We start from the raw sequence: 18,591 nt of genomic DNA, 5'->3' as shown, positions 1-18,591 counted from the left end.
AACATTTTCATATCCCTAAATTGAAAGAGAAATTTGAAAAATGTATCGCAAATTGTATTACCTGTATATTGGCCAACCGGAAATCTGGAAAGAAGGAAGGATTATTACATCCTTTACCTAAAGAAGATATTCCTCTAAACACTTACCACATAGAACATTTAGGACCTTTAGAAAGTTCTAACAAGAATTATAAATACATTTTCGCGGTTATTGATTCGTTTACAAAGTTTGTTTGGTTATATCCAACTAAACCCACCTCTAGTAAAGAAATACTAGCTAAACTTGAAACTCAAAAATCATTGTTTTAAAATTCCTGCTATATAGTAGCTGACAGAGGTACTGCATTTACTTCTCAAGAATTTGCTGATTATTGTACTAAGGAAAACATTCATCTATCCTTAATCACGACAGGATTACCAAGAGCCGATGGACAAGTAGAGCGGTTGAATTTCACTATCATATCGGTCATTTCCAAGTTGGCTATAAATGGCCCTACGAAATGGTACAAACATGTGAATGAAGTCCAACAAATTATTAATTCGACTTTTCAGAGGAATATTAATTCGACACCTTTCGAGCTTTTGTTTGGTACGAATATAAAGACGAATAAAGACAGGAAGATCAAAGAACTGATAGAAGCTGAAATCCAGAAGGACTTTATCGAATCTAGAGAAAATCTACGTAAAGAGGCGAAAACGCAGATTCAGAAGATCCAGGAAGAGAATCGAAAAACTTACAATCCTCATAAATACAAGATCAATGATATGGTAGCTATTAAATGCACTCAACTAGGCCCAGGTATAAAGCTAAAATCCAAGTTTTTAGATCCATACAAAATCACCAAGGTGAAACCTAATGACGTGGAGAAAGTTGGATTTACCGAAGGACCTTTAAAGACTAGTACTTGTGCTGAATATCTGAAACCATGGACAGACGATCTTTGATAATGGAACACCAATTTTGATAATTCCTAATTATAGACTTTTCCTGACTTGACTAATTTCTCCCGATTTGACTAATGGACTATTGTTTTAAAGACGTGAACTAATTTAAGAAGACTGAAGATGATATCTAAGGACGAAATGTATGAAGGAAGATGGCTTAAAAAAGACGATTTTGAGATGACGCATTCGAATGACGGATCTTGAAGATATCTAAGACGAATTCAGAAGACGTATTCAGACGATGTTTAAGAACACGTATGTACAAAGACGAAGCCAGACGGATTGTACCAGACAACATCAAAGAAGACGTTTTGTGAAATACATGTATTCAGATAGACTGTTAAAGATGAACGAACACTGAAAGACCACTGAAGAAGAGATAAAGCCGTTATTTCTGAAGATGTTAAGATGATGAGAGAAGATGGCGGAAATAAGCCATTTAAGACGACTTTTCACTCAATACAAACTAAAATTCTTTATATATATATATATATATATTACTTATTTATTTTTCAGATTTCCAGATGTTTATGGTCTTACTACCAGAATGCTAGGCCGCATTACATCAGGATGGACGAGCAGTTCTTGGATGGCATCGTCCACTATAATCGGATGACGCGAAAAGCTGTGAAAATAAATCTTTTACTTTCCCGATGATAGAAGTCAGACGATTCCGCCATTAAGATGATGATACAATTGAAAGATGTTTGCATGTAAAAGACGGTTAGTTCTCTCCATCTGTAAATAATCTCATCTATTTCCTTATACACACGTAATTATTTTGTAGTTTGTAGCAACTATTCATGTTTCATTAAATATTCGAGCTATTCTTAAGTCGTATTAGTCACTTCAAGCCCCTAGACAGCCGCATCGGAAGTAAGTTTACGGACATCATATTTCTAGACACTAAGTACCGATCCTACGTATATGTGGGTAAAAAAAAGACCATTTCTGATTATAACAGCATTTTCACACACATTCTTTTGTTAAACAAAGAGACAGCTTTGCAAATTAGCCATATCATTTCAAAGATATTAAATTATTACTGTAAAAGCTTCTTTACCACATATTATGAACATAAGTAAACTTTTTTCTTTTAATTAAAAAAATCTGATGTGTACACCACATAACTTCCTTGTACGGAATATTAAATTATACGCATTTTTTCTTGCATTTTATTTAAACTTATTAGATTGAATTAAACCTACTTCATCGACAGCGCATAAACCACAATAGAATAAATGCATTCTTTAAAATCCACTTTGTTTACCATAGCGGCACTCTGGCGCTAGGTTTACTTAACAGTATTATATTTCGTTCATATTATAACTCTGAATACACAAAATTTATATCATTTAAAGAATTATCTAATCGTTGCCACATGTTCTATTCAAATACTATAATAAAGCTAGAACTATGTATAAAAGAAATTAAGCAAACAAAACAAAAAGAAACAGTATTTCACAGACGATTGAGTATTTCTCATTCAATTAATTGAGTTCTATTAAGGCAAAAATACATAAAAACTCAAAATATCTGTATTAAAAATTACGAAGTAAATCTTAAACGCTTATTTCCTCGAAAAATTCAAGAAAGGATTAAGCATGATTTAATTGGCAATAATAAATGCATGCGTTATCTTTGTTGTTGCGAAGCTAAGTTTCTCTAGATTGGCAACAAATCCACTAGTCTCCTGTTTCAAATGTAAGCATCAATGGCCGCCATCAAATTAGGCTTAGCGGCACTTAAACATTTTTAAAATTGTTGATAATTCTAAAAATATTGCATACAGATTTACTAAAGGCATAAAACCCTTAACAGGAAGATAAAAACAACATAATTCAATCATTTTTAAAGCAAAAAACGTACAATTTACAAACATATAAGAGTAAAGAAACTGAGATCACTGAGCCGGGTAATAGAGTGGCTATGTTTATAAATATATTTATATACGTTTGGCGCGGCCGATTGAAACCAAAATACGAGGTGCACATCTACATGTTATAGTAGTCTTATATACAAAATTTCAACGTTCTGAGGCTACTCGTTTTTGAGTTATGCGAGATACGTACGTACGCACGTACGTACATACGTTCGTACAGACGCCACGAAAAATTCTCTTCAGAATTCATTTTAAAGCAGTTTTTTAGTTTTTTTGGTGGAAAAGAGTCTTTTATTCTGTCCTTACGTACAGATATCACCCAAAAACATCGTTAAATTGCATTCGAAAGCGGTCGAAGTGGATATTTTCGTTGAAATATGCTGCCTGAAGCTTTTCGCGATTAATAGACTTCCTTTTTACTTCGTACAAGGAAGTAAAAATAATGATATCAATCAAAATACATAAAGTAATACAACTTTAACATATAACATAAAATTGTTAATTATGCACCATAAAAATATTAGTGTTTATTTAATCGCAGTAATTCATTAAATGCATAAACTCTAACTGAAAATGTTCCATTTGAAAAGTGTAATATTAATCGAAGACTATCTAACTGTAAACCCTTAACAATGTAACACTAAATGCTCAATTATTCGCAAATAAAACGTTAAGTTTATCCATCATAAAAATTTATTTATATTGATCGAACAGTTGTGTAAATGCACAAGCTCCATCTCAAAGTTAGAGCAATGTTTTAAAAGATAAAATTTATCAATGAAAATTTTGGTGACAAATTGTTTAATAGAACATTTAATTGTGAAATAATTAAGTTTCAGAAAATTAAAATAAGAATGTTTCCTATTTTAATTTCAGTCACCTGAAATGTTCATGACAGTATCAATTTAATATTTTTAGATTTTAATTTTACTTGCTTAGTAATATAAATTAAACAATTAATAACTATTGCGAAAGCATTTTATTTTAGTTTACATTTTGATAAATGAATTATAGAACTTTAAATACTTATTTTAATACTTATTTACTTTAAATACTAATTTTGCTTAGATCAAAAACATTTTAAACTTAATTTTCTTTTTATCTAATTAATTCGATGTATTGTGATTGCCGTTAAGTAGCGCTGAAGCGCATAACTAGATTTTGTATACTTTTGTGGCAACCCTGTAGTTGCACTCTGTTCTGGAGAATTGTAGCAAGAACCGACCGACTCGGTAACAATGACTTGAACTCTCGTTTGAGAGTAATTTAGAATAGTTAAAAATTTTGTAAATAAATTTTATATATAGTTTTAGTCCGTGTGCTGATGCGTTCACATATTGAAGTGACTTTATTGAACCGTATCTTGTGCGGTAAGAATTACTAACCTGCATTGAAGCGGATTATTATGGCGTCCGCGACAGGATTGAAATTTCGGAATACAGAATTTAGCAAGTAAGAGCATGCTTATTTATAACTTGATATATTTTGATATAGTATAAAGTAATGGAAAATCTTGATAAATTGAAGCGGAAACGCGCAGTTTTACGTACCGGTACTACAAAGCTGTTAACAAAAATTGAAGCCATTTTAATGATAACGTCGGAATTGACTTCGGATAATTTAAGGATAACGCCGGAATTGAACAAAAAATTGATCAATTAAGTGTTCTCAAAGACCAGTTAATTGAAAGGTATGATGGTCTTAAACAACTTAATTCTGAAATCGAAAGTGGTTGAACCTTCGAAGATATTGAATCCGAAACTGAAGTAGTTGAAGATTGCAATGAAAAAATTATTGAATGGAAAAATAGAATTACTCGGTATTTAGATAAAAATTTGAACTCTAACCCTCAAATTAATTCTCATGATTCTATTGTTTTAAGTATTGAAAATAGTGTTCCTAGTAATAATACTAGGCCTAATTTTATGAAGCTTTAAGAGCTAATTTTATGAAGCTTACAATCGAAAAATATTATGGTGATTCTTGCTTATGGCTTGAGTTTTGGAGCCAATTTTCAAATGCTATAGATACTAATGAGCATTTGACCCCAGTTGATAAATTTTGCCATTTGAAATCACTGCTAGGTGGAAGTGCAGCTAATGCTGTATCTGGGTTTTCATTAATTAATGAAAATTATGGTTCTGCCTATAGGAAAAACTCAGATTTATTTAATGAAGTTATATTGCAAACATGTTGTGTAAAAATATCATCCGATTTAAAGTCAAAAATTGCTTTATGTCTTTTTGACAGTGATAGTCAACGGACATTTATTACGAAAGAATTAATATCGTATCTAAAACCCCCAGTTGTAAGAAAGGAACTAGTTGTACTAGTATACTCTTTCGGCGCGCTTAAAGGTAAGCAAAAAATTTATGAGTCGTCAAGGTGACATTACAGAGCGTGAAAATTCTCGAGCGAAATATATGCATTGAGGCGTTGGTTACAGATACAATTTCTATCGCCATGATTTATCCACCTAGGCTAAACACAGATGTCGAAAGCAAATTAAAGAAATACGAGCTGTCTAATTGGAATACGTTATGTGGCTCTCAAGTACATCTATTGATAGGCGCAGATTATCTCTGCCAAATAAACAATCCAGGCACAGTAGAAAAATAACAAAATCGCTTTTCGTGTGTGAAAGCTTATTTGGATGGTCGCTTTGTGGTTCCATAAATAATAAAGAAAAGCGAAAACATAAAAATGCTTCCGTTTTCAAGTTAATTGTTGCGAATGCAGAAGAGGAATATTTAAAGAAATTATGGAACTTTGGATTAGTGACGATGAATTTTCGAAAATAGATAAAGAAATCATTAATAAATTTGGAAACGATTTAAACTTCGTTAATAACAGATATGAAGCGAAATTATTGTGGAAGAACAGTAAGGAAGGGTTAGGGACTAATTTCAAAATAGCAAAGAATCGTTTTTCCGAATTAAACCATAAGCTCGCGATAAATGACGATGTTCTCCAATAATATAAAGATATTGTTACTGAACAAAATGGAAATAAGGTAGTTGAAGAATGTTCAGATAATGACATTGAGAACGGTTATTTTATGCCGCATAGATCCGTTACGAGAGATGACAAATCCACCAGATGAATGGTCTTTGACGTACTAGAGGATGGTCTTTGACGTACTAGAGGATGGTCTTTGACGTACTAGAGGATGGTCTTTGACGCTTCTTCAAAAGAAAATCAGTTTAAACCTTTAAATTATTGTTTATGATCAGGACCAAGTTTAAACCAGGGGCGTAGCAAGAGTTTCCAGCGCCCGGGGACAACTGATGAATTTGCGCCCCTTTCCGTGTGCCAAGAATGGAAAACATTTCATTAAAAAATTTCGTAGCATCAATTTGGCGCCCCTTGGATGTTGCGCCCGGGGACAGATGTCCCCCCTTGCCCCACCACTGGTTTAAACCCAAACATTTTAGATATTATTATCAATTTTCGAAAACGTGAAGTCGCATTTTGTGCGGATCTAGAGAAAGGTTTTCTCCAAATTGGCTTAACACCAAAAGACCGAAATTATCTGAAATTAAAATTATCTGAAAGGAACATTATAAAGTTTATGAAATGTTAGACACATGGCTGTACGTTGATTCCGGTTCAAACTCAGATGAAGAGGCATTCTATTTATCTTCTACTGCCGCTAAAATTCTTAAAGATGCTGGGATGCATTTACGGAAATTTAATTTTAATATCTAGGAAACTAAAAGAAATGTGGAAAGAAAATATGTTATGCAGTGAACAAGAAGATGATTCTGGCTCCATTTGAAAGTTTTAGGAATATTATGGAATACCGATTCTGATACCTTTCAATTGGATGCTCAGCCTCTTATAGATAACCTAGAGAATGCCAAACCTACAAAGCGTTGTGTTTTAAAGACTATGCTAAAGGTTTGTGATCCCTGTAGGATTTATATCCCCATTCCCCATACGAATTAAAAGCTTATTGCAAGAAATTTGGAAAAGATGTTTGGCCCTGGGTTATGAGTTACCCCTAGATTTGGAAAATGAATGGAAGGGTTGGCGCTCTGAAATGGAACATCTTGAGAGATTAGAGATACCTAGAAAATATTTCCAACAAGAAATTAATTCGATAAATGATCAGGTACAAATCCACATTTTCTGTGATGCATTTGGTGCATTTCCTAAGGCATTTGGTGCAGTAGCCTATTTTAGGTACTTCACTAAAAATAATGAAATAAAAACAAGTTTCATCTGGGCAAAAAGTAGAGTATCTCCTGTGAAACGAATTACTCTTCCCCGATTAGAATTAATGGGTGCTGTAATTGCTGCAAAGATGTCTAAAACTTTAAAGATGGCACTAGACTTTCAAAATTCGAAGATAAAGTTTTGGACTGACTCAACACTTCATTGGATAAAAGGATCTGCTATGAATTGGAAGCCCTTTGTTTCCAACAGAGTCAGAGAAATTCAAGCCCTTAGAGATCCTGAAAATTGGAACTATTATAGCAGAAAACAAAATCCAGGTGATTTAGTGACGCGAGGTGAAAAGTTGGTAACACTTATAGGAAATAACGTCTGGTGGCAAGGTCCAGTTTGTTTATCCCTTCAAGAACATTCATGGACGTTCAAATTAGTAACTGAATTAAGCGAAGATGCGTTAATTGAAAGAAAGATGGAACCTCAAATTATTAAATTATGTTGTACCGTAATACCAAAAGAAGTTTTAGATGTTGAGAAATTTAGCAGTCTCAGAAGAGTTTATTGTATCACGGCATGGATAATGCGCTTTATTCGAATAAAAGAAACTCAGATCTCCTGTCCATTGACAGCATCAGAATTGGATAAGGCGGAACTGTATTGAATTAAACGTACTCAAGAACCGGCATTTAACGTTGAAATAGACCAATTAAAATGTGGAAAATCTATCAGTAAGGAATCAAATTTGTATAACCTTAATCCCGAATTAGACAAAAATGAATTGCTTGTGCTAAAAGGTAAACTGCAGTTCTCTGAATTCCAAGAGCGAGAAAAACACCTATGGGTACTTCCAGACAAATCAAAATTTGTTAAGCTGTTGATTATAGATACACATGAGAGATTGTATCATTCTGGAGTAGCTACCACATTATCACATCTTCGAGAGAAATATCGTATCATTAAAGGAAGAAGATGCAGGAAATCTGCTCTAAAAACTTGCATAATTTGTAAAAAATTTAATGCTGCTCCTGGTAAGGAAGTAATAGCACTATTACCTAGAGATAGGATTATTGAAACTCCACCATTTGAAACAACAGGCTTGGATTTTGCGAGACCGATTTATATCAAACGATCATATAGCCCAGAAAAGGCTAATATTTTGTTATTTACTTACGCAGTAATTAAGGATGTACATATAGAATTGGTAACAAATTTGAACACTGACACTTTATTCTAGCTCTTCGAAGGTTCATTGCACGAAGAGGACTTTGTAAAATAATTTGCAGCGATAACGCAAAATCATTTATCAAAGCTGATTCAGTACTGAAAGAAATTTGGAAGAGCATTTCAAAAGAAGAAGTTCTAGATTATTTCTCAAAAAACAAAATAGCATGGAAATTTATTGTGCCTAGAGCCTCTTGGTGGGGCGGTTTTTGGGAAAGGACGGTTCGCATTGTGAAGACACTACTAAAAAGGTCCTTGGGAGGACTTGTTTTACGTTTGAAGAAATAGAAACGACATTGACTGAAATTGAGGCTGTTATTAACTCTCGACCATTGTGTTATATCTACGAACAGATTTCCGAACCAGAGCCTTTAACTCCAGCCCATTTTTTAAATAGTAAAACGACTAACATCATTGCCTCATGGATTGCTTGTAATCACTGAATCTGAATCCAACAGAAGAATGCTTAAAAAAAATGAAATATTGAGAGCAAGCCATTAACCATTTTTGGAAACGCTGGAGGAAAGAATATCTGTTAGAACTCCGTTTTGCGTATCGAGTCATTCCATCAGAATCCTCATCATTTAAAGTTATTGACGTAGTGCTCATCCATGACGAAAAGTCGCCGAAACATCTTTGGAAGTAATATTAAAGAGCTGTGTTTAGGAAGTGATTCAAAAGTTAGGTCCTGTGGGCTTCAAACACCAACAGGAATTATAAAGAGACCCATTCAATTACTATATAAATTTGAACTGGAATTAATGGACTAATATTTGAATGGACAGGCCTAAAAATTGTTTGCATGTTTTTCATTTATTCATATAATTTATTTGCTATTTTTATTATTTTAGATTCCAGCCTTATTGCATTTTGAATCTGAATATTGTTTGCCTACCCGTAAGTATAATTTAGTACATTTTAATTTTTATCCAAGAATTTGAAAAACCTAATTTGAAAGTGTTAAATACTTAACGATTAATTTAGTTTTGTATTTTCAATTAATTATTTTCGTTTACTGTTGATGAACAATTATGGTTGTTCATTCGGGGGGCAGTGCGTTGTGACGGCCGTTAGATAGCGCTGAAGCGCATAACTAGATTTTGTATACTTTTGTGGCAACCTTATAGTTGCACTCTGTTCTGGAGAATTGTAGCAAGAACCCACCGAGTCGGTAACAATGATTTGAACTCTCGTTTGAGAGTAATTTAGAATAGTTAAACTTTTGTAAATAAATTTTGTATATAGTTTCAGTCCGTGTGCTGATGTGTTCACATATTGAAGTGACTTTATTGAACCGTATCTTGTGCGGTAAGAATTACTAACCTGCATTGAAGCGGATTATTACGATGCAAGTAATTATTCTTCTTAATATATATTAAAAATTATTATAACATGTTATAACTTCAGAAAAAAAGACTATTTTATAGCCGTTTGAAGTTTGTTAGCGGCATTTCGCTTTCAACATTAATTACTCATCATTAACAAGATATCACAATCAGCGCAAAGCTTACAGAGTAAAGAAAACAACATAATTTCAATTAAAATAACATTATTTCGATTAAAAACTATTTGAAAAATAATTTTTTTACTTGCAAATGGTACTTACCTCCGGTAACACGCAAGGGCAATAAACTGGATCTTACAAAATATCGCGCTGGTTTTATGAATAATGCACAGTTACAGTTAGCAAACTTAGCTCATCATAATTCTGCTAGATGGCAAGTGGCATTAGGAGAATAAGTATTATTTAAGATTAACGCATATCTATCGCTGTTGTTTAATTTATCTGTAACTGTACCTAGTGATGACAGCGCCTATAAAAACGTCTCTCTACTTTGTCTGCTGGTCTGTCTTACCATGACCAACTACAGGAACGGCCACGAAAGCTCTTGCTTTCAACCCGATGATCGAACTTTCATCGTCACAAAACATAATAAAATATGCTTTCTTACATCATATTTGAACTGCATTATATACCTAATATGCAGTTATTTATCTCTGTGATTATATTATTTACGTTTAATTTAGAAAATTTAAAAAAATGATAATTTAAATGGCAAAAAATAATTGACCAAATAGTGTCAATACATGTTTATCGACTTTCACAGATGTTTCTCTTACATAGTGTGATTAATTAAATATCATGCACTCCTTCGTGTATGCTTTCATCACCTATAAATTTAAATTTTCAAAGGATTAAATATTTAAAAATTAATTAAAAATTATTTGTAATAAGATGTTCTTAAATGAGCTTTGCATAACATGCACACAAATTTCCTTTCATAGAGTAATAAAATTTCACAAATTAACAAAACACAAATTAAAAGTATAAATTTTTATTTTTATCAAAATGATCAATTATCTTGCAGAATAATTTCATAATAGTCTTCTAAGAGTTTAAAAATTAGGAAATGTAAAAACTAAGAAACACATTTTAATAGAATGATATAAAAGAAAATGTATAATAAATTACACAACGGAAACAAAAAAAAAAATTATCTTGCAGCTTCAGGTACATAGATTTTATAATAAAATAGCATGCTATTATTATATTAGTAATTTACATTCATGTTAAAAAATAAGCAAGTAATCAATTTCCTAGTTTCATTTTCCAATAAACTAACTTAAGCCAAACATCTGAATGTTAGACACATAGTCTGAAGATATTCTCATGCATTTGACATGAATTCTAACTTTATTTTAAATTCTGCCAACAGCATAAAGCATTTAAATTGTATGACAATACTCATATAAACCACACATTTTAATATTAAACACTGAGTTTCAAAATATTCTTATTTAAGTCAGTAACTCTAACATTGTTTTTATGGTTTTAAATAGTTTTAAGGCAAAAGTTTCAAACATTCAACATTTACCACAAACACAAACATTTTTTATATTACCTATACACACATTCATAGAGGTTAGAAGATTATAAAAGTAGTACGTATTTTCTTTCCTGATGTCCTTTTTAGAAGCAATATGAAAGAGGAAATTCACATAAACTAAACTTAATGCCATTAATGTATATCCAAAACAAAACTACAGAACTCTCAGATTATATCGGACTGAAACTTGTGATAAAATTTACATAAATCATATCCTTGAACATGCAAAACACATTTGAAAAGAACTTTATTGATTTAAACAAATAACCGCAGCATTGTTTTAAATGCTATAAAGGGCTTAAATATTCAAATTTTACAAAAATCATAAAAATATTATTATAATAATTCTATTTACATCCAAAGTTTCTTATTACCTATGTCAAAAATATACCATCATGATCCTAAATAAGGAGAATATTAGTTTTCTGAATTCATTTCCAGAACTGCAGTTGTTATGAATCGACTCATATAGACCAAATTTTAGCAATAACTACATCATTTGAAAGAGCATTAATGACATTAACTAATTTCGAAAACATTTTCTTCATAGCAAAAACCTGAAACACTCATAGCATAGTAAAATCAAATATGTTACTAAATTCACATGTAATCAAGCATTTGAAAATGAAAAATCCAATTTCAAAGAACCTTATTCATTTAAACGAATAATCGCAGCATCGTGTTTAATGCTATTAAAGCCTTAATATCCAGATTTTACTAGAAACATAAAAAAAAAATTATAATAATTCTATTTATATCCAAGACCTATTTCCTATATTACAAATATACCATCATGTTTAAAATAGTTTTTTTATTTTTATTTTCAGAATCATAACATGCATGGATAGATTCACATAAATCAAATCTTAACAATAAGCAGCCCACTTTAAAGAATGTTAATCCCAATAACTAACTTACAAAACATTTTCTTCAATACAGCAAAAATCATGAAACAATCATAAAATCAGAATCAAATTTATGATTGAATTCACATAAATCATGCATTTAAACATGACACATACAACATGAAAAGAACCTAATTAGTTTAAATGAATAACTGCAGCAGTGTTTTAAGTACTACAAAAGCCTTCAATATCCAGATTTTACCAGAATCGCAAAACATTTTTTACGATAATTCTATTTACCTTCAAGAGCTCTTATTACCTTTATTAGAAATATGTCTTCATGAATATAAATAAGCAGGCAATCATTTTTTTTTACTTCACTCTTATGCAAATGAATAACTTCTTATTAATAAAAATTTTAATCTACAAATATATATATATATATATATATAAAATAATAGTAGTAGGTAGAAACATTGCAGCGATCTTGCTAAAAAGTTAGCAGGAGCTGTAGCTCTACGAAATATTATAACGCAGTATTACATAAATAAAAGAAATTTGTCTGGAAAATGGGGAAAAAAACTGCAAACGAGCGAAAAAACAGCCAAAATTAATGCTGGAAGACTTGCTAATGCACGAAAAAATTAATCTGACCGTTGTGATATGTGAAACGTTAACTCACATGAAAATTAGATCGACGGAAAATAATATAAGTACAAAAAACATGGAATTAAATATGCCAATATATAAAAAGCAAAATCTAAAAATTAAAATGAAGACACAAAATGTTACAATACAATATACAATAATTAAATAGCGGAAAATGGTAAATTAACCCACTCGTACTCCCAATTGGCTTTTCAAGGGAAAAAAACTGATTGTCGAACTAGGTTAAATACCATTACGCGTTTCGCCGAAACAGACCATTGAAGCTCTTGTTTAATGCGAAAAATTTTTTATAAAAGAACATTAGTATTCCCGAATATATCTTTTTTGGAATAAATCCTTTTTTGGAGCTTCACTGCTCTGTTCCTTTTTCCCGACGCGTCCGCTGAAATACACATTAAGGTGTCAAAAGCTATTGCAACTCCGAGCAATGTAAAATTAAAATCAAAAGAGAAAAAGAATAAAATAAAATAAAATAAATAGCGGTCTGCTATTGGCAACTTTACCTTACGAGCGTGCTTTTCAATAATTTTATTCTCTTTAGCAATAGCATCTTCAAAAAAATTCAAGGAATCCCAATGGGCGGAAATTTTTCGAGCGCTGTCTGCGAATTATTCCTTTTCACAAGAGAATTGACCTTTGTCCGTTCACTAAACAAAGAACATAAATTTTACCAACACATATATCGTTACATTGATGATATCATAGCCTTTAACAACCATAACAAAATAGAAGCAGCTAATATCTACCCAACTAGCTTAAAACTAAATATAACAAATACGGTGCAAAATAATGTAGTATACCTTGACCTAAATATTATTGATTACAATTTTATTAAAGTCTACGACAAGAGGAGAGAATTCACTTTTTCTACACTAAAGTTAACCAACTGGAATTCTAATATTTCTAAAAGAATCATCATTAACACAATTTTTTCACAGCTACTTAGAATAAAAAGAATATGTAATACTACAGAACACTTACAGGAAGAAATACTTTACTTCGTCAAAATTTTCAAAAATAACCAATTCCTCATAAAATAATTAAAAATACCTTAAAAAAAGCTGGCATTAGCCTTACCAATTTTTAGATAATTTGTTTTGGATAATGAAATTTTATGCTTAAAGCTCACGGGACGGCACAAGGTGGATGGCTGATTCAGATTATCTAATGTAAAAATTGTATAAATGTACAGATTATTCTTCTAGATACATTTTCTTTCCTCCAAAGATTTTGGCACTATACTTTAATACTATAATGTTATAGTTTTAATTTACTTAGAAGGCCAAGCTCTACTTTTATTAACAAATCGGGCCTTTTCATTTTTCATAGTAGCTTGACCGCCCTCTAGCTTGAAGAATGACGACTTTTATTAACAAATGACTTTTTTTCCAATTTACTCTTTCTTTTGTGGCCAAAAATAAGTAATTTTAGCTGAATTAGCCATTTTCACTCATTTTCACTTATTTTTAACAGTTTTGTTCTAACAACTTGACTGACGCCATTTTGAGTTCTTTCCGTGTCTTTTCTCATCTATCACCCCCTTCTGTAAAAAGGGGGGACAAGGATTCCCGCCAACCTACAATCTCAGCCCATTGGCCTCTACAGTTTTTATTGTTTCGCCCAACGACGTCACGAGACGCAAGGAAAGTTGATTGAGCACGGAGGGGTTTTGCACCCGTTTTCCAAAATCATTTTTTCGGATGCAGAGGACGGAACCACTCAGGTCAGTTTATTCGTTTCTATTGTTTCTGTTTTTGGTCCTAATAAGACCCTGCGACGTTGGTTTTCTTACAAATTTAATTACTTTTTATTTGTTTACAGCACCATTCTCTTTATAAAAGTTACATCTTCTTTAAGGTCTAAAGGACCAGCCGGTACGTTGTTGTAATTTTTGACTAATAGCAGACCGCTATTTATTTTATTTTATTTTATTCTTTTTCTCTTTTGATTTTAATTTTACATTGCTCGGAGTTGCAATAGCTTTTGACACCTTAATGTGTATTTCAGCGGACGCGTCGGGAAAAAGGAACAGAGCAGTGAAGCTCCAAAAAAGGATTTATTCCAAAAAAGATAATTATTATACTAATACTAATATTCTTTTATAAAAAATTTTTCGCGTTAAACAAGAGCTTCAATGGTCTGTTTCGGCGAAACGCGTAATGGTATTTAACCTAGTTCGACAATCAGTTTTTTTCCCTTGAAAAGCCAATTGTGAGTACGAGTGGGTTAATTTACCATTTTCCGCTATTTAATTATTGTATATTGTATTGTAACATTTTGTGTCTTCATTTTAATTTTTAGATTTTGCTTTTTATATATTGGCATATTTAATTCCATGTTTTTTGTACTTATATTATTTTCCGTCGATCTAATTTTCATGTGAGTTAACGTTTCACATATCACAACGGTCAGATTAATTTTTTCGTGCATTAGCAAGTCTTCCAGCATTAATTTTGGCTGTTTTTTCGCGCGTTTGCAGTTTTTTTTTCCCGTTTTCCAGACAAATTTCTTTTATTTATGTAATACTGCGTTATAATATTTCGTGGAGCTACAGCTCCTGGTAACTTTTTAGCAAGATCGCTGCAATGTTTCTACCTATTACTATTATTTCATATCTTTTTGCAGCATTATGCGCAAAAGTTTTTGAGACCAAATAGGTCTTACGTCTAATTACCAGTTAGCTTTACATTTTCTTTTTCAATTATATATATATAGTATATTTGTTTTATTATATTTGTTTATTAGTATATTTGTTTTATATATATATATATATATATATAAAACAAATATACTAATAGTTAATCTACAAATTGAACTATTTTGTGGGATTTTAATGCCATAAAGTTTTAACAAAAGGACTCTTTTTCAGTAGTGAAAAGTGTTTAAAACATCAAGATTATATAATATGATTATGTTGACATTAAAAATTATTTTAAAGTTAGATAAATAATTTTGAAAGCTTACTTTTTTCTTGCGATGGCTTTAAATACCCAGATTTTTTATTTTAAACTATTTTTTATTTGAATTATGATGATTTATTTTATGGTTTATGGCCCATTTTAACAATTGACACAATTTCGGTATTCATGTACGTCGACCTATTTTCACTTTAAAAAACATCAGAGAATTGCGCAAACTTGGCATTGTACACTCCCCTGACTTTGTCCATGTACACATCGATACGCGCCATATAAAGTGGGCGATTCTGCATCAACTTGAAAATAACAAGTCAAAGAATTGCACAGACTCGGTATCCATGTACACACGACCTATTTTCACTTTAAAAAAATCAGAGAATTGCACAACCTTGGCATTGCGCACATCCTTGACTTTGTCCATGTACACATCGATACGCGCCATATAAGTGGGCGATTTTGCACTTTACCGAGGTCTTCTTATGATATATACACATTGGATGCGAAAATTTAGGCATTATACACTTTGATGGATCATCGAAATTTTGACAAAAAAAATTTTTGGGGGTGTCTAACTGATTAATTCAATTATTTCTTATTGATTTCAAAATGTGTACAGAATCAAAAACTAAGAATAATTTTTTCTCGTTATTTGCAGGGTTGCTGATATGAGTTGACATTTCTTATGACTGAACTTCTGAAACATGTTCCTGTTTATTCTATTGTTATCAGAAATCATCGAAACAACTGAAAATCCTGCTTCGTCCAGAATATGAAGAGCTTTGCGGGTCAGGCAGCATAATCTGCATTCATATTATTATCAATAACTAAGGCAACAGTTTCTTTATAAGTTTGTAGAGACATTAGGTATATTTTTAGAAGCAGGAAAGATGAAAAATAGCAACCGCCTTCGCCGGGAATCGGAACACGTACCTCTGAAATACCGGCTCAGTGTGCTGACCACTACATCACGAAGGCACGCTAGGAAGGCGGGAGAAGTACCTTATAAGATGAATAGAGCTTACCATGAAAGCTTTTGGAGCTGCAGCTACAGTATCGCACATATTTTCTGTAAAACCTGATACTGATTTCCCTTTATAACCAATTCATTTCTTTACATAGATTTTCATCAATTAGTAGATTTATGATTCTATTTTCATCGTTCAATTTGTTTCATGTACTTTTTTGTATTCACATTTTGTAACGAATTGTGGAGATTCAGAATGCCTGTAATTTTACCTAAATGATCGGTTGATGGCATTGACAATAAACCACTATCGTATAACAAAGACTAATATGATGAGGATTTCATGTATAAAGAATATGCAAAAAATAAAAGTTCACTGCTGTACCTTCGAGCCATTTTAGATTTATCACACAAGTTCATTAGCTCTAATATGAATGTTTTATTGTCATATACATCTTTATCTGGAGAAATGCATTTTTTCCATAATACTCAGACTTTTCTTTTTCACTAAAAAGCACTTCATTTAAATCATCTTTCTGCATATTTTTAATGAAACTTAAACTATTTTCCAGTTCACTCCATTGTAAAAGATGATCTAAATTATTTAGAATAATTTTGAAGTGAGATACAGAAACAGAAACATGACTAAGAAAAATATTTAAACTCATATCATTATTGATTTTATACTTGAAAGTACCCTTGTTGCTGACAATAAATTTAAATTAATTAAAAAGACATGATAACTGTTTTTTATTACAATTGGTTTCGAAATCAAAGTGAACGAATTACCTCTTGATCCAATTATTCACAAAAATCAATAAATCTTTTTTTATTACTTTTTTATTAGGAAATATAGACGAATAAGCATCTACCTTCAGTTTTAAACATTTTTTTGGCACTTTTAAGATAGTACCATCTCTACCTGGTATTTCATCAATTCTTCTTATATTTAATATCACTTTTAATTGTTTCACAATCGTAAAGTACACGCATAAAATCTTTCAGAGAATATTGTTCTTTCGACAATAATTTTTGCCATCTGTCATCTAAGGTACTAATGTCCGAGGGTAAGCCTAACACATAGCGGCGAGCTGCCTCCGCTAAGTCACATGAAGTAGAAATTGGTGGGAGATTTTTCATTTTCAACCATTTTGAACAAAACGTTATTAGTAGATAAAACCAGCAACACTATATCACATGAGAAGAAAAGTCACCAGCACTTGCGAAAACATAAAATCCACGCATCCGCTAAGAACACGAGGAAAGAAATGCTAAAAACAACTACGCCTAACAGCGGTCAACTCACAACGTTTGAGGGACGTAGACAAATTGCCAAGATACAACGCAGCGAAGACGCAAACTTGGGACAGCTATCGAAGCTTTAGCTATTACACTAACTTCCAACACTACTCGTGTAATTACTTTCATCTCCACCTATATTCCTCCCCGAAAACCCGCATTAATTGTATATAATAATCTAAATACAGTTGCAAAAATTAATAATCGAGCTATCCTAGGTGGAAATTTTAACACACAGTACACTAGCTGGAACTGCAACAATAATAATCATTAAGGCATACAAATGCACAAGTTAGCCCAACAGGCTGTTTTTCAGGTTGCAGCTCCCTAAGTCCCCAACATTTTCTCACTCCATTATTGACTTCTTTCTATTAGAAATGCTAAATTCCCGATCTCCATGAAGTGTATTAGTGAATTACTTTCTGACTGCACTTCAGCAATGGCAGAAGTAGACATTGGTAACTATAGTTCACCATACAAAAGAACATTTATCACCAACTGGGCTGGCTATATCAAAGCTCTTAACGACTCCCAGCACACTCTCTTCACAGTACACACGAGGACTGAGTTAGATGATTTGAGTAATGAATTTACTAACGAATAGCATACATTACTGGCTAACAACAGTAAAGGAGTACCTCTTGCACGTAGAAAGTCGAAATGCTACTCTGAGAAATATCATCAAGGAACGCAATCATGCACGCAAGTCTTGGCAGCGTACCCGTTGCCCTGCTAAAAAAAAGAGTCATGAATGGGTTTAACCAAAAACCAAGCACGATCTAGCTAGA

General features: G+C 32.0%; 1 protein-coding gene across 4 annotated transcripts in view; it reads left to right on the top strand.

Annotated features, from left to right (window-relative positions):
• The window catches only part of LOC118197749 (uncharacterized), a 183,771-nt gene extending 166,883 nt beyond the window's left edge, over positions 1 to 16,888 (top strand). The window contains exons 7-9 of one of the 4 annotated variants that reach the window (XR_015039272.1): positions 1,461 to 1,667; positions 9,072 to 9,117; positions 16,196 to 16,888. Coding sequence is in view for 3 of the 4 variants with exons in the window: in XM_085810112.1 (XP_085666238.1) it covers positions 1,461 to 1,601 (141 nt within the window). In the remaining variant the exon portion in view is untranslated. Of the gene's footprint in view, positions 1 to 1,460; positions 1,774 to 9,071; positions 9,118 to 16,195 lie in introns of those variants that run through there. The other 3 variants (XM_085810113.1, XM_085810115.1, XM_085810112.1) reach the window with 3 other exon arrangements.
• The last annotated feature ends 1,703 nt before the right edge of the window (positions 16,889 to 18,591 follow it).

Source organism: Stegodyphus dumicola, chromosome X2 (genome assembly GCF_044657685.1).
Source record: "Stegodyphus dumicola isolate Sdum_Otavi_A_Nest chromosome X2, ASM4465768v1".
Lineage (NCBI taxonomy): Eukaryota > Metazoa > Arthropoda > Arachnida > Araneae > Eresidae > Stegodyphus > Stegodyphus dumicola.
The sequence above is the reverse complement of the archived record's forward strand: the minus strand, read 5'-3'. Positions and strand labels throughout refer to the sequence as shown.